At 34.7% G+C, this 25,794-nt stretch overlaps 1 protein-coding gene across 4 annotated transcripts in view; it reads left to right on the forward strand.

Annotated features, from left to right (window-relative positions):
- The window catches only part of TBC1D14 (TBC1 domain family member 14), a 115,773-nt gene that overhangs the window by 69,918 nt on the left and 20,061 nt on the right, over positions 1-25,794 (forward strand). For 2 of the 4 annotated variants that reach the window (XM_031942741.1, XM_031942745.1), the window contains 8 exons: positions 1,954-2,072; positions 3,779-3,861; positions 5,099-5,216; positions 6,277-6,383; positions 18,021-18,101; positions 19,856-19,950; positions 21,830-21,901; positions 22,676-22,804. In XM_031942741.1, coding sequence (XP_031798601.1) covers positions 1,954-2,072; positions 3,779-3,861; positions 5,099-5,216; positions 6,277-6,383; positions 18,021-18,101; positions 19,856-19,950; positions 21,830-21,901; positions 22,676-22,804 — 804 coding nt within the window. The remainder of the gene's footprint in view (positions 1-1,953; positions 2,073-3,778; positions 3,862-5,098; positions 5,217-6,276; positions 6,384-18,020; positions 18,102-19,855; positions 19,951-21,829; positions 21,902-22,675; positions 22,805-25,794) is intronic. The other 2 variants (XM_031942743.1, XM_031942744.1) reach the window with 2 other exon arrangements.

Genomic DNA, 25,794 nt, shown 5'->3' on the forward strand with positions numbered 1-25,794 from the left:
TGTCCAGAGGGGGCTGCACCTTCCCTCTCACTGGACTTGACAATGTGGACTTTACAGAGTGGGGTCTCCTCCGAGGCTGCCCCAAGGGCCAGGACACTCTGAGAACTCCTGCTGGGGTAGGGATACAACTAAGATGGGGGCACTGGACAGGCCCCTAGGCTCCTCCTCTCTAAAGGGGGGACCCTACTTGCTTTCTTTACCCAGTCCCCGGAGAGTACTCAGCTTGGCCTTTTCTGGCTCTCCAGCACTTCACAGGGGTGTGACGCATAGTAGGTGCTTACTAAGTGCTTGCTGACTTCATCTGCAAATCTGCTGACACTTCATCTGAGTGTTTTAAAAGAGGAGGTTGACCCCGGTGATTTTAAAAGTTTGATTTGCTTTTGTAATTCTAATTTTTATTATCTAAGATCTATGATTGAAATGCCTGAATTTCTACTGAGTAGGAGAGTTAAGGAACTGTAGATCTAAGGATTCCCTAATAGTCAAAATTCAGCCTTTTGGGTTTATATTTTAGGGTTTAGCTATATGGAAAATATGTGGCTGGGAAGTAATTTTTCATGCTCCTATTGAGTTCATTTCATAAAGGAAGCCTGTTCTGACTGCATCAATCTGTTGCATCACCTTTCTCCATAATAATAGTCTCCTTTTCTAGTATTTTGGGGGTGATGGGAGGGGAAAAGGAGGGGTGGCAGTAATGGTACTCTCTACTTGACTGGAACTTTGGTACTTTAAAAAATATTTTGTCTTTGTCTGAGAAGCCTGAGTAATGAAATGAATGATACAATTAGAATCAAAAAACGTGGATTGGAATCCTAGCTTAGGTTTTTACTGTCCATGTGTCCTTGGGCAAATCATTTTAAATCTCTAATCATCTTTCCCCATATACAAAGTAGAGGTAAATGATATTTTTATGACCTGTCAACCAAGATTGCTGTAAAGGTGAAATGAGAATGTGAATGGTTGGTATTCCTTCCTTTTCCATTTTGACTCCCAGTTTTTGGACTAAAAAAAAATTAATTCACAATCAGATTGATCTGAAAAATGTTTTGGATACTAAATTGTATACTTGTAATTGGAAAGGATACAGAGGTCATTTATTTAAATCATTCCTTGTGGCATCTATGCTGTTGTTGGGAAGTGTTACTTAAATCTTGAATTATTACTTAGTTTTATTCCTATTTGGCTTGCCTCTCCAACAAGGAGATAAGGAGTATAGGTACTTTATCTTACCTCCCTCTTTTCCTCATCTCCTACTCTGGGATTTTGCACATATTTCTGTGAATTAAAGATGCACAAAAAAGAGCAGTTTTTTTTTTTGTTTGTTTGTTTTTGTTTTTAGTTCTAGCTGTCCTCCTTATTCTCATTTGAAATTCTATCTGGCTTTATGATGATATTTGCGTTTACTGTAATTCATTGAACAATTCATTAATTTGATAACAGAGGCTCTTGTTATTCTATACACATATTAAAGTGTTTTCTTTGCTTCAAAGAATTTGTGTAATCCCTTTTGCTTCTGGGGGTAGCTTGCACCCTATTCTTAATTTTTAGCCAAAGTCAATGAGGGATGTGATTTCTTAGAGCTCTTTTGAATGTGCTCTAAACCCTCCTATCTATCTCTTTCAACAGTGTAGTGGGTATGGTATGGCCAAAAGGCCATACCTGATCCACTGAGTTTACAAAGACTATATAGTAGTTTGTAGGTAACCAATCATAAAGAATTCTCCTACTTGATGGACTTTCTTGGAAATCTTTAACTCTAGCTTTCTTATTTGTAAAGCATTTTATTTCTTGCTAGGCAATATCAAGTTTTCATTGTACCATAACTTGGTTGGTTTAAAAGACTTTAATAATGAACAAAATGATTTCAATAACAACTTAATTTCCTTCAATGAGAATAATCATATTGCACCTAGGTTTGCCAATATTCTTTAATTGCTTTTATCTTTTATATAGGAATATGAAGAAGAAGCTGGAAGACCTCACAAACCTCTTTCTCCTAAGCAGAATGTGAGGAAAAATCTTGATTTTGAACCACTTTCCACTACTGCTCTTATCCTAGAAGATAGACCAGCGTAAGTCTTACTGAGATTATGTATTTCTCTTTATGAATAAGCTAAATAGTATGTTTTGTAAAGGAAACCATAGTAAAAGCAGGGGTCCTCAAACTTTTTAAATAGGGGGCCAGTTCATTGTCCTTCAGACTGTTGGAGGGCTGGACTATAGTAAAAACAAAAACCTTGTTTTGTGGGCCTTTAAATAAAGAAACTTCAAAGCCCTGGGTGAGGGGATAAATATCCTCAGCTGCTGCATCTGGCCACTGGCCGTAGTTTGAGGACTCCTGGTATAAGCCATTGGCAACCTCCCCCAAACAAAAGTTTGAGGTTTGCTCTTGCTTAAAAATGTGTTCTATAATTATGGAAACTGTGTAACAAGAATGGTTTTTGAAAACTACCCTACAATATTTATTTTTATTACATAAAGAATTTATAATAGTTAAAAAAAAAAAAAAAAGTACATTTGACATGATCCTAGGATTTAAGCTTACAGACCCTTCAGCTCTGTAACTCTGGGGAACAGAGACATATAATTTACTCCTTCAGCTAGCTTCCACAGTAGAATGGGAAGCACCTTGCAGGATTCTGCAAACCTAGATTGTCTCTTCTACTTATTATTAATTTATTGTTATATTGAGTAAATTCCCACATTTTTGAGATTCAGTTTTCTTATCTACAAAATGAAAGGGTTGCATTAAATGATCCCTGATAACTATTTGGTTTTTTGATATTTTATTTAATGCTCTTGACAAAGTCATTATATAAATGTGAGTAGTTGCTGGTGGCTTACAAATTATATTCAAGCAGTTATTAGATATTTCAACTTTACTATTTTTTTACTATGCATTTTTATTGATGGCTCATCTTGACATTTGCTTCCACTTAAAGCATCCAAATTGTCTTTTTAAATATAATGAAACCATAAATGTATTAATAATGTGTTTTGAATTAAGAAATTTAATGGATTAATATTCTCATTAGATTTTGGTAGGTGATTTTTTTTAAATCATAAAAATTTTTAGTGATAACAATATGAACCATCAGTAAAGCAAATTGTAGCACTGCACACAGTACATCATTTGCTAAGGAGGATGAGTTGCTCTTTTCTACTCATGTAGAGGATTCTAATTCTTCTAAATAATTTAAACACTTGTAATACAGAATGCCTTGAAGCAGGCTAAATGGTAGAATAAACTGGAATATACTTAGTAAACTTTTTTTTTTCTCCTTTCCTGAAATGAAATAAATCAGATGTCACACATGTCTTGACTATAGTGGCATGCATTATAAATAAATAATAAATAATTTTAAAATTTACCTTTTAGCTAAAAGCTCTGGAAGAGTTTACCTTCAAATGAAAAAGTTGTTTTGCCTTGCTTTACTTATATCTATCTTTCTATCTATTTATTTATTTATTTGGCTCACAGGTGTGAAATATATAGTATCAGATTTTACAGATTTAAAAAGGATCAGGTAAAATATTGGGATTAAGATCGGCAATTGCTCAAAACACAAACTTTTTTTGCAAGGCCAAATTAAGATTTTTTTAATAAAAGGTAAGATACCCCTTTTGTTTTGAAAATATAGATAGATTGTAGCTTTTTAAATTTTTCATCTTTTAGGGATTATTGCTTTTTAGTTCAACACCTCTCCCTTCTCTTCCTGGCTCTTACAATTTGAATTTACAAGTTATGATGGTGGAAAGTCCTTTCTTTTCTCTCTAGAAACCTTCCCGCAAAACCAGCTGAAGAAGCTCAGAAACATAGGCAACAATACGAAGAAATGGTGGTTCAGGCCAAAAAAAGAGGTAGACATTCATTATTGATAATGTATTTAGATCTTTCCTTTTTATGTTTTGGAGTCTAGAAAGTTATGCCTTGGTGACATATATGTATTTTAATAATTTTATTCTGTGAAATTTTAGATGGAAAATTTCCTTCTTATAATTGCCTTCTTTTAAAAAAAAATGTTATGAGCCTAATTTTAAAGAATAACATTTCCAACTAAATTTGTACTTACAACTAATTAAAAGAAACTGCAGTCTACAGATGTTTGAAATGATTTATAATTTAATCCCTTCATGTCCCATTTTCGTGTCTATTTGCCTCTGTCTTTGGGTACATATTTTCCTTTTGCATGATTGAAGTCATCTATTTATTCAGCAAACATTTATTAAGCTTATAATCTGTGCAGAGCATGGTATGTGGGAGCCTGAAGTAGATGTAAAGTTTAGTTAATCTGTATTCATTTATCTGTTGAATATCTAGTACTTAATGTTTGTTGAATATTTATATTCATCACAATTTGTTATTCTAATTATGTTATTTATCACAGTTTGTTATTCTAATTATGTTATATTAAAATCTCAATTATTTTTGGCTTTGGATCTCCCTTACCTCTCAGCCAATCATTTAGCAAATCCTGTCAGTTCTGCCTTTCTTGATTGATCCGTCTTTCTTTCTCCACTAATGCCACAGTAGTACAATCCTTTGTCACTGTATGTGTGAGTTACTACAATAACCTTCTAACAGGCCCTACTCTCACTTTTATTTTCTCCTTCCATTCTTTCTTTCTACAATTAGGATTTGTCACATTATTATATCTTCTTAAATTTATACAAGTTAGGGCTTGTCACTACTTTGGTTTCTGTGCTGCCATTGTTCAGTGGTGTCATTTTGCATATATGATTTAGGCCTTTCTGGACCTCAGTTTCTTTCATTGTATAAAATGAGGAATTTCAGCAGGATAATCTTCTAAAGTTCCTTCTACTGCTAACTGTCTAGGCAGAAAATCCTTTAAAGAACTGCTTCAAAGAGTCTGACATGAAAGAACGCTCGCTGACTCTAGATATTTATCATGTAGAGACAATACAATAAATGCACAGTTTTTTAATTAATATTGATTATTAGTAATATTCAAGTATATTTTTGGGATAGCTGATCAATTCTGACTTTCTTGCACATATTTTATAGCAGTATAATTTTTGGAATTGTATTGTCTGATAGTTATCAGTTAATGTTTATTTTTCTTTTTTAAAAAATTAGAGCTTAAAGAAGCACAGAGGAGGAAAAAACAACAGGAAGAGAGATGTCGTTTGGAAGAAAGCATTGGAAATGCTGTCTTGGTCTGGAACAATGAAATTTTACCCAACTGGGAAACAATGTAAGAAAAGAAATCGCTGTATAATTTAAAATCATTTCTTTGGAGATAGTTTCATCAGGTCATATTTTTAATTGAATACCTTTTAATTGTTACTTATTGAATGTAAGCTATGCACATCCATTAATTTTTAATAGAATTGGTTTCTGTTTTTAGGTCATGTGCTATATGTAATGTATTATTAACAAGCCTATTGCATTCATTCATGGTACAATGGAAATAACATTGCATTTGGAGTCGGAAAATCTGGATTCAAGTACCAGTTTTATTATTACTTGGGTCATGTTGGACTTGTGATTCCACTTTCTAATTTGTCATCAGAATTGTGACTGTCAGGGGGTGAAAAAGGAAAGAATCCTGTGTTAGGAATCCAAATGCTTAACATTTTCTTCCTGATTCTATTACTTTCGAGTTGTATTATCTTGCACAAGTCACTTACTGATCCCAAATTTCTTTATCTGTGAATATATAATAATTATAGGATATTAGATGTAGAAGATTCCTCAGAGGCCATCTTGTCCAGCCCTTTCATTTGCCAGAGGAAGAAACTAAGACCCCTGTCCATTCTTACCTCTCTGTCTTGTTTTGCATTTCCATACACATGAAAGTGTGTTGAGATATTTTAAAGTATTTGCATGATTTTTTGCATGCAGATGGGATAAAAGGTTTTTTGTAGAACACCAGGATTATTTTCGGTGGGCCATAATCATGTACAATACTAGAGCTACTTCAGAGTTGTTCAGACGGTACTTTTGGTTGATGTACTTTGTGTTCACAGGCTGGTTAAGAACAAATATTAAGCCTGTGCTAATCATATCACTGGGTGAATGAATGTTGGACTGAATGATGAGTTGGACTGAAAACAACAGGCCAAATCATTCTACCGTCAGTTAAAAATCACAAAGTGGAGTTTTATTAATTCCATCCATATTTAGATATATTAACCCCATTCTCTTGCCCTGTAGCTGATGTGTTTATTTTTAGTAACAGCATGTAAGTCTGTAAAGTACCATAAAGGCATTGTAGTAGTACAGGTTTGGATTTATGTTTCATTTTTGCCCAGGTGGTGTTCTCGAAAAGCTAGAGAATTATGGTGGCAAGGTATTCCTCCAAGTGTGAGAGGTAAAGTCTGGAGCTTGGCCATAGGGAATGAGTTAAATATTACCCATGGTGAGTATCTTCTATTTTTCCTGTATACACATAACTCATCTTGCAAATCATATAGCTTCCTTTGCCTCATCTAATGTATTGTTAGGAAAATTAACTAATGAGTGATGAACCTGTGAATACCAGGAGTCACTATGACAATGGGATGAGCTCAGGGACTGGCATGTGATATTTTGAGTTTTGCATCACTGTCTTTGTTATTTGACATTTCTACAAAAACCATCTGTTCTCCACCTGTTGTCTGCTGCTTCTCTATATATATATCGGCAAAACGATTGTCTACATCCAGAGTTGTTACAGTGGATTAAATTACAGTAGAATCAATTATCACAGCCCTGTTAAAAGATTCAGTAGTCTTTTAAACATCTTTTTGTCATTGTGAGTGGAGAATGGAGGCAATGGAATGAAGTCAAGCCCAGCCAACCAGCGTTTATTAAGGACTTATAATGTGCCGGTGCTGGACTAAGCACTGGGGAAACAAAGAAAGGCAAAAACAGTCCTTCTCTCCAGGAGGTCACAATCTGGTAGGGAGACAGCATGCAAAGCACTGCATACAGACAGTTTATATGCCAGGTAACCTAGAAGTTAGCTCAGTGATAAGACATTAGCATTAAGGGAGAATAGAAAAGTCTTCTTGTAGAAATTGTCATTTTAGCTGAGAAATAAAGGAAACCAGGAAATATAGATGAGGAGGGAGAGCATTCAAGGTGTGGGACACAGCCAGTGAAAATGGTGGAAGGTGCAGAAAAAGTATCTTGTACAAAAGGTTTGGCAATTGTCAATGCTGTAAAATTATCCATGCATATAACTTGTAAATAAAAAGCTATTTTTAAAAATTATATTTAAATGTAGCTAGGGGGAAATAAAATACTAAATAAAAATTTTAAATATTCAAAAAAAGAAAGAAAGAAAAAGTGTCTTGTGAGTGGAATAGCAAAAGGGCCAGAGACATTAGTAGCAGAGTACTTGGAGAGAGTAAGGTGTAAGGAGACTGAAAAGGTGGAAAAGGCTTTAAAAGCCAGAAGATTTTTCTGTGTAATTCTAGAGGTAATTAGGAGCCATTGGAATTTATTGAGTCAGACTTGTGCTGCATTTTTAGGAAGATCCACTTTTATGACCTAGTAGAAGATGAACTGGTTTTGGATGAATGAGTGAGCAAATACAGCATTTATTGAATACTTAGTGTATACAAAACATTGTCCTAATATTGGAAATGCAGTAAGAGAATATAATAGCCTCTGCTCTGAAGGAGCTCACATTCTGCTGGGGAGACAGTACAGATAGAAGACTTGTACTGCCAGTCAAATGGGGATGTCCTCTTGCTCTTTAAAGTGCATACAGAACAGATGGAAATGCCTCTTATTTAGTATCATTTTAAATGGGAGCAGACTTGAGGCAAGGCAATCCATCAGCAGCTATTGCAGGAGTCCAGGTGGAAGGGGAGGAAGGTCTGCACCAAGGTCATTCAGTGTAAGAAGAGAGAAGAGGACACGTATGAAACTTCTTGAGGATATAATCCATAGGCTTTGGCAACAGATTGGAGTGGTGGCAATGGCATGAAAATGTAGAACGACACTAAATTTTTGAGCTTAGGTGGCTAGGAGGAAGGGTGATAGTGTGCTCAACAGTAATGAGGAAGTTAGGAAGAGAGGAGAGTTTCGAACAACAATGAGTTCACTTTTGAACATGTTGAGTTTAAGATGTCAGAATGCAATTGGAGATACAAAACTTAATTGGTCTGTGTAAGCATCTATATGTCAAAATCCCAGTAATATGTGTTCCTATCCATGGTATTTAATAAATTAATAGTTAGTCAAGATGTTATATTACTGTCTTCCCTCTCTGGTTCTTCTCATGCAACTATATAGTCTCCTTTCTTCCTCATTATGATCAATTTGCTTTTTTTTTTTTCTTTTTTTTTTGGTGAAGAAATTGAGTTAAGTGACTTGGCCCAAGGTCACACAGCTAGTGAGTATTAAATGTCTGAAGCCACATTTGAACTTGGGTCCTCCTGACTCCAGGGCTGGTGCTCTCTCCACTGTGCCATCTAGCTGCCCTTTCCTCATTTGATTATAAACAAAAACACTACCAACTTTATCATCATCATGATTAACAAACATGAGATAGCATATACTTCAAAGTGCCATATAAGTACTAGCTATTATTTAATGCCTGCTGTTCCAGGTAGTATACTAAGCACTGGGGAATCAAAGGTTAAAAGAAAGCAGAATATATATTAAATAATTTGACAACTGTATTTATATCATTCTACAGGATTTGCAAAGCATTTACAAAGGTTATTTCATTTGATCCACATAATTCTATTAGATAGGGTCTATTATTTCAGTCTTATAGAAGAGCCTAAATGACTTATGCAGGGCCATGTAGCTATTAAGTGTCTAAGGTAACACTAATTGCAAGGTAAAGAATAGGAAGAGGCGCTGGTATCTGGAGTTAAGTCTGAAGTTAAGGGTATAGAAATAGAACTGAGAATCATAGAAACAATAATTAAATTCATGAGATTTGATGAAATCACCAAATGAAACATTAGAGAGGAAAAAGAGAAGAAAGGGCAGAGCCTTAGGATACAAGACACCTTAGGGGGACAGAGGTGAGTTCTTCTAGTGGTGGGTGATATTGTGTATGTAACTTTCATGTCCCAGATTTTTCCATTCCATAGATACATGTCAGGGACTGTGGAAAATAAGAAAATGAATGCTATCAAGTCCTTGAGAGCATATAGCTAGTTGTAATATAAGGCAGAAGATGAGACCACCATAAAAGAGATATAAAATCATATCAGGAGTCAAGAAAATAAATAATTTTTGATAAGGAATGTGGGATTTAAAAAAAGGCATTATAGTTGGGTCTTCAAAAATCTGTATAATTTCAGAAATAGATAGGGATAAGTCAGGAGCTAAAGAAGTTAGGTCATGTGGAACCTCATGAACAGAGACACTGAGGAGTCAAATCAGATTTGTCATTTTGCTGAAGTATTGAGTGCATGATGTGTTTAGAGGAGAAGGGGGAAAGAGGAGAAGATGAGAGAAATGTGCTGAATGCGAAGGACCCTGAGTGGCAGACATAAAAAACATATATATAGATTGTTTGATAAGCGGTAGTAATGTGGTCAGCACAGTACTTTCAGAAGATGAAACTGGAAGCCAGAGCAGGTGGATAAATTAGAAAAATTTTGAAACAGTTCAAGAGAGAGCTAATGGGAACCTGGACTATGTTGGTGGCAGTGAGAATGGAAATAAAGGTTATGAGGATAAGGCTTTTTGGTGGGGTAAGAGGATGTCTTTCTCTTCTTGACTATCTACCCTTTCCATACAATCACAGTTCTGACATTTTGAGCCTTTGTAACTAGGAAGATGATATTGCCATTAACAGAATGGGAAGGTTGGAAGAGAAACTGATTTTTAGTGAAGATAAGGTCAGTTGTTATGTTGAATATGAGTTGAGTAGTTAGGTTGAATTTGAGTTTCCTTAGTGAAAAACAGTGTACCTGTTATTCTTCTGATTCTGGTTGTGTCAGTTCATACACATCATCTGCTGTTTCTCTGAATTCCTCCTATTCATCATTTCTTCCTACATAATAATATTCCATTATACAACTTTTAAGCTGTTTTGTTTCATAGTTTTAGGGGAATATACTTTAGCAGTTGCTTGTGTCAGCTATTATATCTCTAGGCTTCATGCCATTTATAGATTAGATAAGTTTGTTATGTTTTGCTTTCATCCAAGGCATTGATAAAAATATTGAACAGCAAAGCACTAAAGATGTAATGACTACCTTCCAAGTTGATATCAACCCATTTGTGATTGCTGTACTTTCTTGTTTCAATTATTCAAGCAGTCCCAAACCTACCTAACATACTCTCCTGTGGCCTATATATTTTTATCCTGTTCATATTTCTAAGATTGCTAGATGCTTTGATGAAATCCAAATCCAGTTTACACTGATTTGCCAATATAGTTGCCCTGTCAGAAAAGAAAATAAAGTTAATACTGGCATAACCTTTGCTTGATGAAGCCATATTGACTTTTTAGTAATCACTATTTTATTTTTTATGTAGTTGGAAAAACTCCTTTTATTAATTTCTTCTAAAACCCTGGCAGGAAAAAGATAGATACTGGACTCATCATTGGTTTATGCTTTTCAACTTCTATCATCTTTATTGTGAAAATAGCCTTCTCCACTTCTGCTTCCTATTCTCCACAATCTTTCGAAAAAGATAGCAGTTTAGCAAACACAGCTGCCTATTCTTTCCGGATTCCAGAAAATAATCATTCTGGACCTATTGACTTGAGATTGTAAAGGGCACTTAGTTGCTGTCTGGACATCACTTTACTTACTTTAGCTTTCCATTTTCATTTCTTTTCTGTCCTCTTCCCAGGCTAGACCTTTCCTTCTCCCTCCTTTTTAAAAAGAGAAAACATAAGCAAATAAAGTTGAGAAGTAACTTAACCTTCTCCTTATCACCTGCTATTGTCCCCTAATGGACTTAAACCCTTTATTATCCTAGTTAGCAATCATTATTAGGCTTAGCCCATTCTTGTCTTTAATTCTTCTGATGCAATCCTTAGAAGATCACACTCCTCTTTTGTCCTTATGTTCATTTAAGATTTGAGTTGAATGTTGAATTCCCTGTACTTGCCCATTAATGGTTTTAAGGCCTTAATAATGGGTAGCAGTGAATAGAACATAAGACTTGGAATTGAGAAAATCTAAATTGGAATTCTGCCTCAGACAATGACTAATTAAGTTTCTCAACCTCTGTGCGCCTCAGTTTCTTCATCTGTAAAGTGGGGATAATAATAATAATATCTATCTAGGTTTGTTGCAAAAGTTTAAAGTATATAATGTACAGTGCAAAATGCTGTCTTAAATGCTAGCTAGTATAATTCTTGTTGTCTTCTTCATCAGACTAATTTCTGTTTCTGTTTAAATAGTGTCTTTCTTGAGAGCTTTCCAATGCCTTTGTGCTAATTTTCCCGATAAAAATATCAGGTCATTATGATGAGGTCTAGATTTAGGATGGTTTTGGTTGCATCCTACTTATCTTTTCTCTTGTAATGCCAAAAGAAACTGAGCAAGACAGAGATTAGAGACCAATTCAGTAGTTTATTAAATGGAGAGAAATACTGGGACCAGTGGATCCCAGGGCTAGACGAGACTATCCAGTTCTGATGGATCAGGCCATCCTCAGCAACGAGATCAACCAAATCATTTCTAATGGAGCAGTAATGAACTGAATTAGCTATGCCCAGAAAAATAACTCTGGGAGATGACTAAAAACCATTACATTAAATTCCCAATCCCTATATTTATGCACACATGCATTTTTGATTTCCTTCACAAGCTAATTGTACAATAATTCAGAGCCTGATTCTTTTTGTACAGCAAAATAACGTTTTGGTCAGGTATACTTATTGTGTATCTAATTTATATTTTAATATATTTAACATCTACTGGTCATCCTGCCATCTAGGGGAGGGGGTGGGGGTGGGGTAAGAGGTGAAAAATTGGAACAAAAGGTTTGGCAATTGTTAATGCTGTAAAGTTACCCATGTATATATCCTGTAAATAAAAGGCTATTAAATTAAAAAAAAAAAAAAAAAAAAACAATTCACATCATTCAAAATTCAATGCCAAATATGAGAGAAATAAATCTGGATCATAAAAAGCATTTTGAATCCCTATAGAGCCTACTGGAATCATTGAGACATGAACCTGTTCAACCAAGTTCCTTGACCTGCAGAAACACAAGGCTCCCTAGGATAACTTGTTTTTGATGGTTTGAGTTACTTTTTCCATTTCTGAATCATTCATTAGTTTTAGTGAGGCGTTGGACAATTTCATATAGTAGAAAGAGCAGTAAGTTTGAAATCCTAAGACCTATATTGAAATTCTACATCTACCACTTGTTAACTATGTGATATTCCACTGACGTTCTGTTTCTTCACTTGTGAAATGGGAAGTATAAGTTGCACTATTAATTTTATAGGGTTACTGCAAGTATCAAATAAATGAATAAAAATAAAGCATCAAAAAAAAAAAAAAGAGTCTAGCTCCAGTATGGGGATAGCAAGCCTTTTATGGAATAACATTAACAATGACTTAATGCAGATACCTAGGTGGGGATAGCCTCGTAGATGGAGGTTACTGATATTCTAATGACATTAAGGAATGTCTATAACACCTTTATCTCAACCATTAAGAGGGGACGGTCATAACCTTAAGGCAGAATACGAAATGGGACAAATGGAGGAACTGATCACCCCATTAAAAGTGACCTTTGGCATTATATTCCCCCCTTTTTCTCTTGGAACTATTCAAATCTTTGAATTACCTTCCTCTAGAAGGCCTTAGCACTATAATTTGAACAACCCTATGTGAAGTAAATAAAAATCAAAATAAAACTAGGCCAATGCAAGGACTTATGGCAAGGTCAAGTCTCTCCCTGATAACCCCAGAATTAATCAGCAATACACAAAGTTCCTTATTTCAGTTATTTCTGACAATCAATTGTCAGATCCTCTGCAGTTGGGGAGCATATGGACAGCTGTGGTCATATGTGCATGACTTGGCCTCTGCTTATGGAGAGCAGCAGGCTCAAGGCTCAAGTCAGAGGGGCAGCGGGCTCCAGGAGAGAAGGGTGAGGCTTGGAGTAGCCCCACCTGTCCCGCCCAGAGGAACAAACAGGGCTGTCACTAGAATACAGATTTCTGAACAGATTATGCAGTTAGAACAAGGCAGGCAACCCCAGACTTTTTAGAGGCCTTGATATCAACAAGGTCCTTTTAAGTACGCTGAAATACTAATTAAGGATCTGGGGTAACAGGAGTGGAAAAATAGCTCAGAGAGAACTGCCAGTTCCAAGTCAGGTATCCAATTTCTGGTTGTTTCTAAAAAATAATCCCAAAAACTGAGTCTGCCAGGGCAATTCCAAAAGAATAAGGGATTTCCAAGTTAAAGCACAACCAGCAAATCGTAGTCTAGTAAATTTAAGCAAGGAGTAAAGGGCTTCCAATTAAATCTGAACTAGGAAGGTACCAGTTTTCCCAATTTCCTATTTCTTCTCCCCCCCCTTTTTTTTTTTTTTTGGAAAGGAATTATCAAATGACCATCCCACATACAAATCATACACATATGCATATACATTACAGACTAAAAATCCCTCAAACATAATATCAATAGTTACACAAGTTTAACAATTTCCATTCCAAATCTTAAACACACAGTAATACAGTGAAAATTTTAACAAGTCAACCACATTCCCACTCCCCCCCATCAGTCCAAATTACATCAGGAAAAGTGGGCACGGGTGATGGCTGTCATTGCTTCTTCAAGCTGGACAGGGACGATGCTAGGGATGATGCTCAGTCCGCGAGGGGGATAGGTCTGTAGTGTGGCTAGCTGACAAAGGTTTGATCTAAATCCCAGAAGCAAGTCAATATATCTGCAATTTGACCAAATCTAGAAATAAAAACGAATCTAACAAAGAAAAGTTAGAACAGTCTGAGATAGAAAGACCAGTCCACAAGTACTGCTACAAGATGTGGCTTCTCATTAGTTAAAAACCTTAAAAAAAAACTTGAATGTCCAGACACAATATCTGGTAACCAATAGATGACCAGACTAAATACTTATTTGCTCAAGTATTTAGGATATAGTGATTATACATAACCAGATTGGAAACAGCAAGGTATGACATAATTGAATTAACAATTTCTTATTGACCATTATAGAAATCAGTTACAGGAGGGAAAAAATGCAGTGCATATTAACTACAAACCCAAGATATTTTACCTCTAGTAACAAATCCTAAACAGATATTTACCATAACCTTATCAGTTTGCTGCTTTTAAAATGTCTGGAACAGTTTAGAGGAAGGGGGAGAATAGAGTTCCATGTGACTACCCTTCCCCCAACTCCACAAGGGTAGGGAGCAAAATCACTCCAGGCTAACTAAATGGCTCCTATAGCTGAAGTAGCAGCAGTGGGGAGGGGGACTGAGTTTAAAACTTTACAAAAGATCCCTACCCCACCCAACATTTAAAGTAGCAGAAATCAGTGGGTGGGTGGGGGAATCCCATAAAACCTACATGTCCAGCAGAGCTGGATTTAAAGCATATAATCCATTTCTATCTCATTTCAAATAATAAAACAATATAGTTTCTTTCTCTCCTTCTGGCCCCATGTGGCCATTATTCCCAATGGACTTCTCCTAAGCCCAGCTTGGCCAGGGATGAAGCTTTCAGAAAAGTCCTTGTTACATACTTAAGGTAAAATTAGAGGAACATAACCTCTTTCAGGCAAGTTAACAGAACTTCTTTAACAAGCTATTGTTCCTTTAAGATCTTATACTTAAGGAAAACCGATTCATTTCCCAAATTTAGAATCATCTTTAAATTCCTAATCAAATGTTTTCACCAGCTGGAATTCAGTATTGAAATAACCAATTCCCAAATTTGATCATTGTTCTTAAATTTAACAGAGCTCTTAAGTTAACGAAACAGACAAACAAATTACAAACAATTTCACAAAAATCACATAAAACACAGAGCACAACTAGACTGTCCAATAACATACAAGACATACAGAACACTGATCACACTTAGACTGCACAATTACAACATTCAGTAGGACACTAACATTAAAGCCAAACCAAATGGCGTTTAAAAAACCCCAGTCTTTGTAGATAGCCCCCTGAGCATGCAAAAGCGGGAGGGGCCGGCATTACTAACACAGGATGACCCAAACAGGGAAACTGAGTCCCATTTTCAAATGTATATACTTCCCACTCAATGGAAGAAGTGGGAGGACCTCTCTTAGAAATGCAAAGGACGTGCCTTTGTCTCTGGAAAAGAGTTGGACAGAAAGAGTTTCCTCAAGCAAAGCATCTGCTCTAGGAAAAGAGTTTTGAGGCGGCGGAGTGTCTAGATTGCAGACAAGTAAAAACTTAGTTTTCCCAACCTTTGCAGCCTCCCTCGTATCTCTTTTTAGAGATAGAGCCGCAGCAATTCCTAAAGAATTGTGCCAGAGCTCCCAAGAGCTCCAAACAACGACTGCATCTTGATGACTGCAGTGTCCAACACAAGATAAGGAAAGAAAAAGTCTTTTACCTTGTCCAAAATTCTATCACACTCCAGTAGCGACCTCCTGCATCCAGTAGGCCACTCATCAACCAAGAAAATGGCACCCCCAAAAAGAGCACCCCAAGTGACATCCGTGTCCGGTAATTCACTAATCAACCAAACTAACCGGTACCCCAAGAAAAGGGCACCCCAAAAGTGACAACCGTACAACCGCGCAACCCAGTGAATCTGGTTATTCATCAACCAAACCAAATAAACAAAACCACATGGTACCCCAAAAGGTACCCAGACAAACTTACTCTCCTGTGGCCGAAATGGGGTTGTCTACCATCAGGGTATTGTGGCTGGGAAACTGCTCTCTTTCCCGAAGGCTCTGGAAGAAATCCAGGAGGGCCCAACCTCTCCAGGCCAAGAGTTCAGATTCGCAGTCACCCCGGCCCAAGGCAGAGGCCCGAAAGTCTCGTCTCTCATCCTGCTCATTTTCTAATCATCTCGCTGGGGCCTCCAAATGTAATGTTAAAAGAAACCGAGCAAGACAGAGATTAGAGACCAATTCAATAGTTTATTAAATGGAGAGAAATACTGGGACCAATGGATCCCAGGGCTAGAGGAGACTATCATCTCAAAGGGTCTAGCCCCGAGTATCGGGACAGCAAGCTTTTATGGAATAACATTAACAATGACTTAATGCAGATACCTAGGTTGGGGATAGCCTCATAGATGGAGGTTACTGATATTCTAATGACATTAAGGAATGTCTATAACACCTTTATCTCAACCATTAAGAGGGGATGGTCATAACCTTAAGGCAGAATACGAAATAGGGCAAATGGAGGAACTGATCACCCCATTAAAAGTGACCTTTAACATTACAATAATTGATCCTATTTCTGCTGTTTCTCTATTGTGTCTGCTACTGTCTACAAGGACCAGCTGGATTTGTCAGATCTGAGTAAGCAGTTTCTGCCTTCCCTTTACGCTGTTCAGTAAAAGCTTTCTTGATTAGCATGGTCAATCTTGTATATCTTTTCATGACAAATGGATTATGAAATACACCTAAGAAAGTGGGGATGTGTTAATCTTAGCTAGAACTCGCAACATATTTGCATTTTTCTTCCAACCTTGGCATTAATTCAGTCTTACATTTTCTGAAAAATGATTCAGAATAAAGGATTCCCTAATGTAAAATGACTTCCTCTAGGGTGGTCAGGGTCTTTCTCAGTCATTCGTTTTGCCAATTCCATTTGCAATGATCTTTGTCATTTACAGCCATTTTGCTTTTTTCTTTGACTTCACCGGAATAGTCTTGTTAATTTGCAAGTCTGACTCTGCCCCTTCAATTTGTTTCTATTTCCTGTGGGATAAAATAAAATTTACTTAGCATTTAATGCCCTTCTGTAGGCTGCCTCCAACCTTCTTGCTCCTCCTTTTCACACAACCTGTTCCATTCAAACTCAAACTACTAGCTAGACCATAATTTCCTGCTGTTTCCCCCCTTTATTTGTTGCTGCTAACTGATCCTCTCCCCATCTTGAACTGTTGAAATCATCTTTCTTCAAGGCTCATAAGCTGCTATCTTCTTCATAAAGACCTTTTTAAATTTTCCTAGCTAAAAATATTTTCTACCTCCTAAAATTTTACCTAGAATATATTTGTCTGAATCTTTTCTTTTCCACTTATCAACACTGCCTTGTGATTTTATACTTCCCTCTGTGCCATGTATTCTACTATGCTTCTGGCTCCATAATTTTATGTAATTGGTATTTAATACATTTTTTTTTTTACATGGAATTCTTTTAAAGTAGTAAAGTGCAGGGTCTTAACTTTTCCTTATTTTCCTCTTTTCTTAATTTTCTTTTTCTATTGGTATGGAACTAAGAGAAAGGAAGAAGCTTACAATACAGTACCAACAGGTACTCTTTGTTCTTGTATTAAGTTGAGGAAATTCATCTTATGGGTATGGCTTACTTTAAAAAGTAAACTTCAATATACTTACTAGAATATTTTGACTTCAAGTATTAGCAACTGTGTGTGTGTGTGTGTGTGTGTGTGTGTGTGTATCAACCGTGGAGAGAGATTTTTAAAATTAGGTTTTATTTTATTTTCATTTCCAAATATTCTCCCTATTCTTCCTCTTCCTCATCCATTGAGATGGGGGGAAGAGGGAAAGAAACTGTTACAAAACTGTGTAGTCAAGCAAAATAAATTTTAGCATTGGCCATATTACAAAAAAGGAAGAGAAGAAAATGTGCCTCAGTCTGCATTCTAAGTCCATTAGTGCTCTATGCACCTCCAGGTGGATAACATTTCATCTTGAGTTCATTGTGGTTTGTATTTCCCTCTGTGCCATACATTCTGCCATGCTTCTAACTCCATACTTTTTTGTAGTTGGTATTTAGATTGGCAATTGTGTTGATCAGAAATATTAGATCTTACAAAGTTGATTATCTTGACATTATTGGTTTTAATGTATAAATTGTTCTCCTGGTTTTGTTCATTTCATCAAATAGTTTTAAAGAATAATTTGTCTTTCAGAACTCTATGACATTTGCCTCTCTCGAGCCAAGGAAAAATGGCGGTCCCTCAGTGCTGGGGCCTCTGAAGCAGAGAATGAAGGTGTGTCTGTATGTGACTTTAGCATACAATTAATGCTGTCATTAACAGTGTGTATTTAAAAAATAAGCTAGTCATTTATTTAATGGTATTTTAACATTTTTCTTAATTTAAAAGCAAAACTAAAACTTAAGATCATGAAGGGTTGGAGAAGAATATATACAGTACTGTTTAGGAACAAAGATTTTTAAATGGGAGAATAAAGCTTTTATAGAAATATAACATAGCTGTTCTAGTTCTAAGTGAAATTTACAAGTGTAAATATACAGACTCTTTGTGTATAACCAATAGTTTTCCCTTTTAAAGTTATTCACATTGTTTATAACAATATCCACAATAATAACTAGAGCTTCAAGGTATAGAACTGATTTCTAGAAAAATGTATGGTACTTCCCTAAAGAAAAAATACATAGATGCTAAAACATTCTTAGAAATCTTCCAAGGCAATATGGCATTACTATTTTATTGTTTTAAAAGTATGTCTGTGTGGTATTTGAGTCCAAAGAACATCAAAATAAAATAGAAATATCCTAGATGAATTATTTCAAGTAGCTGTCGTACAGCATTATTTTGTATGAGAACTATTCTCTAATTAGCAGTAGTTTTAAGACCTTGAATTATATTGTTATAGCATTCTTTAAATAGAGTAATTAGAGTAGTGAATACATTTTCTTGGTTTAACACTTGAACATTTCTTAGTTATAAGATAGTAGTAGTAAAAATGAGCGCAAAAAAAAAATCTGAGATGAAAGTGAAAAAATTCTAAACATTGGAGATCCTAGTTACAAGTAGATTTGTGAAAATAGTTTCAAGTTAGAAAATACTTATTTTTAAATTTTTAACTATGATTAGTATCCGGTTTTTGTTAAGATACTAATATTCTTATGTTCCTGTAACTTTATAGCTAATGAAAGACTTTGGCAAATTACTCAGTTTCTAGGTGCTGGAAAATATCTCATAATAATATAGTAATAGTTGGTTTTTAAATTTTCTGATTTGGACATAAACAGTAAATCCATATAAATCTTAGTTTTAAAATGTCATGTGGTATTAAAAATAAACTCATTTTGTGTGAATGGTTATTATGGTACTTAGTTTTATGTGTAGATAATGTAGTGTATTAGAAAGATTTTTATGAACTCTGGGAGATGACCAAGAACCATTACATTGAATTCCCAATCCTTATATTTTTGCCTGCCTGCATTTTGGATTTCCTTCACAGGATAATTGTACAATATTTCAGAGTCCAACTCTTTTTGTACAGCAAAATAACAGTTTGGTCATGTATACTTATTATGTATCTAATTTATAATATATTTAACATCTACTGGTCATCCTGCCATTTGGGGGAGAGGGTGGAGGGAAGGAGGGGAAAAATTGGAACAAAAGGTTTGGCAGTTGTCAATGTTGTAAAAATTACCCATACATATAACTTGTAAATAAAAAGCTATGAAATTTAAAAAAAAAAGAAAGAAAGAAAGAAAGAAAGATTTTTATTTTTATTTTGGCCTATCGCTGCTCACTTTGTCACTCAAATCTTTGTCATCTTTGTTTTGAAAGGTGAAAAGAGAATAATTCTGATCTTTTAAAAAATTAGTAATTACTGCTTTTACAGATAAATCTTAATTGTTTTAAAATATCATTGACAATGTATTCACTAAAGAGTCCATTGGTGATAGGCAATTACAAAACCTCTGATGCTTATAAATATTAACATATCTGTTTCTTATGTGCATTGTTTTCTTTGTTTTTGTTAGATACAAGTTTTTCTGCAGCTGACAGAGAAGCCAGTCTGGAACTAATCAAACTGGACATTTCTAGAACATTTCCTAATCTCTGTATTTTCCAGCAAGTAAGTGATATATATTAGTTACTTTTACACCATTGATTTCTGCTTAAAATTTGGAGATGATGAACTATGCATTTTAATGAATGAAATATCAGAATATAGTACTTCCTAGTTTTAAAATACTCTATTTTTAATAATATAGAGATCCTTTACTTATAATATTTTAAACACTCATTTATTGACATTTAACTTCTTGCCTTCACTACATTTTAGGCACACATCTCGGTCTGCACTGATTAACACTACTATATATGGGTATCTGAGGTTTGCTGTGTCTGAGAATAGATGAAACGGACAGTTTTGCACATCCTTATGGGTCTATGCAGTGAAGATAAAGTATCTTGGAATATATATGTTCAGAGCAAACTAGTCAACCAAACAACATTTAAGTGCATATTATGTGCAAGGTCCTGCACTAAACTCCTAGGTTACAAAGAAGGTAAAACTTTCTTCAGGGATTTCACATTTTAATAGGAGAGATAACATGTCAGTAACTAAGTGCCCACATAGAGAGTACTGGGAGGTGTTTTAAATTCTATACAGACCACTGGGAGATGGTGTTATGAGTCTGGTACAATGAAAGCTCCAAATAGTAAGTTCGTTTCCTTATACAATTTGTACTTGTAGCTCTGGACCTAACCCATGACCCATGCTCTGAATCCCTTCTTGGCTTTTTTTGTAACACAGCTCCTAGCACATAGTTGATACTTAAGCGATATTTGAAAGCTAACTTATTATATTCTTTCTTTTTTCTCATTTTTAATGTTCTTGTGATTTAATTGGTAATTTCTATATGAGTGTGTATTGGTACTCTTTGCAACTTAGATTCTTAGTTGCTTGAGGTGCTGAGAGACCAAGTGATCTTTTCAAAATCACATAGTATTTTTTCTTAATGTACTGAAAGTAGAAAACTTCCATGCACATGGAAACCGAAAGACAAATAAACCCTATCAAGGAAAGCATCTTTTTCTACCATTAACAAAGATATAAAAGAGAGTAATTGCTAGATGGAATACCAGGGATGGGGGGAGATCTGAACATCTTTGAATGTATGAGTAAAGAGCCCTTAGAAAAACAGAAATACAAGATTCTAAAATGAACGAAGTACTTATAAAAGATACATCCTAGAGGAGATAGGAATAAAATCTCAAGTACAAGGAAGGAGAAATCAACATGATGGATGGTCTTATTAATTGATGGTTTCATCACTTTTTTATTTTCCATATTAAATAAAAATTTGTGTTTCCTGCTATAAAAACAAAAGGGATTGAGCTTTTGATGTCTCTCAAAGAAAACCTATCAAATTGTACTGTGTTGTACTTGTGTAAGTTCTCTATACTGTTTTAAATGGTGAATGTGTGCCAGTAGTACATAGTAATCAGAGGGGAGGGGAGCAAAACTGATGACTTCATGTATTTTGAAATAACAGGGGATTAGTCATAGAGTTAATCTGTGAGATTGTACTTCTTACATGTGACAGTAACTACATAGATAAAGAAAGGAAAGAGAAATTGAAAGGCAGGAAAGGAAAAGGCAGGTAGAAACTCATTGAGAAGTATAAAAATAGAGAAACTAAGAGTGGTGAAGAAACAGAATGAAAAACAAACATTTGGGTGTATTATGTGAATATTTTACATGCAGCTTATTTTTCTCTTATGAAAATGAAGCTATGTAAAGGAGAAATCAAGCAAGGAGTAAAGCTAACACTCCAACATTCAAACCTAACCTATTGCTTTTCTAAAGGGACTAGGCTCCAAACTTTGTCCGTGAGATAAATACTTCATAAGATTAACTATCGATTGCTGGTAACCCATATGAAAAGTTACTCCCAGTACTAACCATACTTATGCATGTATTGTTTTTGGTGTGTTGATTGTTATAGGGTGGTCCATATCATGACATGTTGCACAGTATTTTGGGCGCTTATACTTGTTACAGACCGGATGTTGGTTATGTAAGTGAAGTTATTCTTCAGTGTTTCGGGGTGGTATAAGTTGACAGAAATAGAATTTTTTTAGTTGCATATTACAGTAGAAAAATCTCGAGTTAAATTACATGGCCTCATTGTTTTTGATAAGAAGAGAGAATGAGAAGTTTACTGATAAATTACTTATTCTAAGTTGTATAGACAGCAGTAGGTATAGAATTTCTGTTACACACCCTTCTAACCATGGCATATTGTTAAAAATCTGATTGGTAGACATTTCTATTTTTGTGTCCATTGGACTAGATAGTTTCTTCACCTTTATAAAGGTTTTTTTTTTTTTTTTTTTTTTTTGAGATGACACACTCCTTTGCTGTGTTTTTTTTTTTTTTTTTTCAAGTGTGCAGTGAAAGGGAGTTTTTGTTTTCTAATGCATGGTTCATCTTTGGGGTTTAAAAAGACAGGCAGGCTGATAGATATACAAAGAATAATAGGGAATAGGGAGAGATATGAATGGGAATAGAAAAAAGAGCAAAGACAGATGAAGGTCATAAATACAGTCCCTGATTCTTCTTAATATCACTTGTGATATTAAGTGATTTTCACTTGTGAAATTGAATGTGGCAAATGGTAGATGGGAAAGGGACTATTAATTTCTCTGGTAATGCATTAGAATGAAGAGTGATAGAAATATTTTGAACTATAAGAACATCCAACTTTTAGTTATAAAAATATAGTAGAAATATGCACTGTGTATGTATACTATTCATTTTGTTTGATACTAGTTTAATATTTTTCTTTTAGGTTCAGGGCATGTCATTTATAGCAGCAGTATTGATTCTGAACTTAGATACTGCAGATGCCTTTATTGCATTTTCTAATCTTTTGAATAAACCTTGTCAAATGGCTTTTTTTCGAGTGGACCATGGCCTTGTGAGTATTCTGTAGTTGCTGTAGTAATTGTTATGAAATGTTCCCCTTTTATTAGTGGTGTACAAAGAACTAATTTTTGTTATCAATTACTCCTTGTTCTCTCTGCTTTGATATTCTGAGACTTTTGAACAATCAAGTTCATTAATTTTTTTAAAGACACTTAACGAATGACATTTAGCAGAAGTGAGACATAGCATAAATTGATCTTAATTATTGGCAAAAATCAGACTGAATGATAATGGTGTAGACTATAATTTAAGTACTAAGTTTTGTTAAGAGGAAATAATAGTACAAAGATATTTCTTTTATGAGTAACCGTGAGCTGGAGTGAACTTGATTACAAAATTTTCAATTTATCTAGACTAAGCACCCCATAATTGAATTGTGTCATCTTGGTAGTTGTTGATTTCCAAACTTCACTTTAAAAAACAAAACTACTTTAGATTTGAGAAGATAAATTATAGTTGTTCCTTTATATTGTTTAAAAAAAATACTGGGACAGTGAATATTAATTTTGTTGGCAACACAGTGAATACAGCGCTGGTCCTTAGAGTCAGGAGCATTTAACATGAAAATCAGTTTCATACATTTATTAACTTTATGATTGACCCAGAGCATTTAACTTTTATGTAGCTAAATTTCTTCATCAGCAAAATGAAGATTAAAGCACCTTTTTTGCAAGAATGAAATGTTGATATTTCTAAAGTTTTTTGCAAATTCTTTACATGTTATTATGAAGTAAATTTAAGAGGTACAAATTAAACTATCAGTTTTTGAATATCAGAAAATCCAGTAGATTTGCAATTAGAAAGCCTGGATTTCAGTATTTGCTTTGTTCCTTATTAACTATATGACCTTACTCAATAAATTTACTGTTTTGTCAAACTTCATCCATAAAATGAAAGCATGAAAATAATTTACCTCTGTGTGATTCCTTCCAACTCTAAATCATATACTATTAGGGAACTTTTTATTAAAGTTGCTATTATTTTGTAAAAGAATGTAAACTCTTAACGTGTTTGGTCATTTGATAGGACTAACAGTGTAGAAGTGATTCCTATAATGGGGGGATAGGTTAAACTAAATGACTCTATTCTAAATGGTAGAGTATTTCTATCACACTCTGGTTGTTTGATGAGTTTTTCCTTTAGAGAAGAAAGAAGGATTCAGATTTTTTATATTTAAGAATTAATGTTAGTAAATTGAGAATATACAGGTACATGCATAGCTAATTTAGTTTTTGTGTCAAATTGAATTTGCTGAAGAAAAATATTAATACTCATACTGTATTCTGGTTTAGGCTCATCTTTCAGAAAATTAATTTAACAATAATCTATATCCAAGCCATTTCTAGCTTAGAGAGAGGTTTTTCAAATTGTTATAATTTCCCATTCCCTGTGACATAACTCTTTGTCAATGGAAGATAGGATGTAAGTTTGTAGAAATGTTGAACAAGGAAAACATACATTATAATGTCATTTGTGTTTATTTTCAAGTATAGTTGAGGAATCAAGTTGCTTGAACTATTCTTCTTCCTCCTGAGCAAGCAAAGAGACCTCTTCCCTTCCAACCCTATCTTAATCTTTGAGAATAAATAAAGGCAGGTTCTAGCACCAGTTACTTCAGGTGGATAGGAGGCAAAATCTGACTTATTCCTCTTAAAAGGTGGAGTACTCTTCATAATCCATTTCCTTTAAAAAAACTTTTTTGATAATCTAATACTGTTCTTTCTGAGGGGCTTTTCCCTAAAGAAAGAGTTTTAAAGAACTATTCTTTATTTCTTTTCCAATTACATGTATAGATAGTTTTCAGTATTCATTTTTGTAACATTTTGAATTCCATATTTTTTCTCCTTTCTTCTCTGACACCCCCCAAGACAGAAAACATATTCTTTCTTAGTATTCTCAGTTTTACTTTTTAAAAGTTTTCTTTAAAAAAAATTTTTTTTTTTCTTGAAACAACAGTTCAGGTATTTGAATGCTAGGGCACTATGCTCAGTGCTTTCTGGGATGCACAGATGAGAAGATGCATTATTACCTAATACAGGTGGACTTTGTTTTATATGATATATGCTTTCTGACCAAAATATATAGTTAGTATTTTTGTATTTAATCAATTTCCACAGCCCTTTTTGTGGGAATGCAAAATTATATAAGTTGTGACAAAAAGATGACTACTTAAAGGACTATTTTACTTTTACAAAAATACATTTAATTCTCTCATAACACCTTTTTTTAAGAAGTCAGTATGACCCTGGTCATGCCACTTAAGCCTGATTTCCTCGCAAAAACAAAAACCATCAAACCCAAATAAAAACAAAAAATAAAAAGAAATTGGTCATGAGAAAGTTTGATCTTGCATAACAATTAAAAAACCCAGCAGCACCTCCTCTTCCCTTTTTATTGAGGTGGTGGGGCAGGAAAGCTGTTGGTAGGGAATATCCTGATTACTAGGGACAACTTGCTGGCTATGGAAGGGGGATTATAAATTTGGAAATAAAAAGATGTGAAAACAAAAGATATCAATAAAAAAAAATTAACAAACAAAAGTGGTGTGATAAAGTACAATTCTTCTAATGAAAAGATTAATGTTTTCAGTTCTTCTGCTTAGTAACTTTGTGACCCTGCACAGACCATGTAGTTCTCTGAACTTTCCTTCTCTGTAAGAGGATAGTGTTTGCCCTACTTTCTTTCTCAGGTTTTTGAACTTATGTGGAAACTCTCCTGCCCTCCACCCACAGTTCTCTATAATTATAAATCGGTACTTCTATTATTAATTTCTATGATACCTTTGGGGGTGCAAAATTTACTACTGATTCCAGCCAGCATGAAGTTTATCAGCCACAATGACTTGTCAAATACTAGCATAACTCTTTCCCAGAAACATAGGAGATGTTTTTTCTGATAAAATAATCTCTGGATTTTAGTTTTTTTGCTTATTTGTTCCTCCAGGATGTTTCTAGTGAACCCATGTCATGACTGAAAAAGAAT

The sequence above is a fragment of the Sarcophilus harrisii genome, chromosome 6, assembly GCF_902635505.1.
Source record: "Sarcophilus harrisii chromosome 6, mSarHar1.11, whole genome shotgun sequence".
Classification (NCBI taxonomy): Eukaryota; Metazoa; Chordata; class Mammalia; order Dasyuromorphia; family Dasyuridae; genus Sarcophilus; species Sarcophilus harrisii.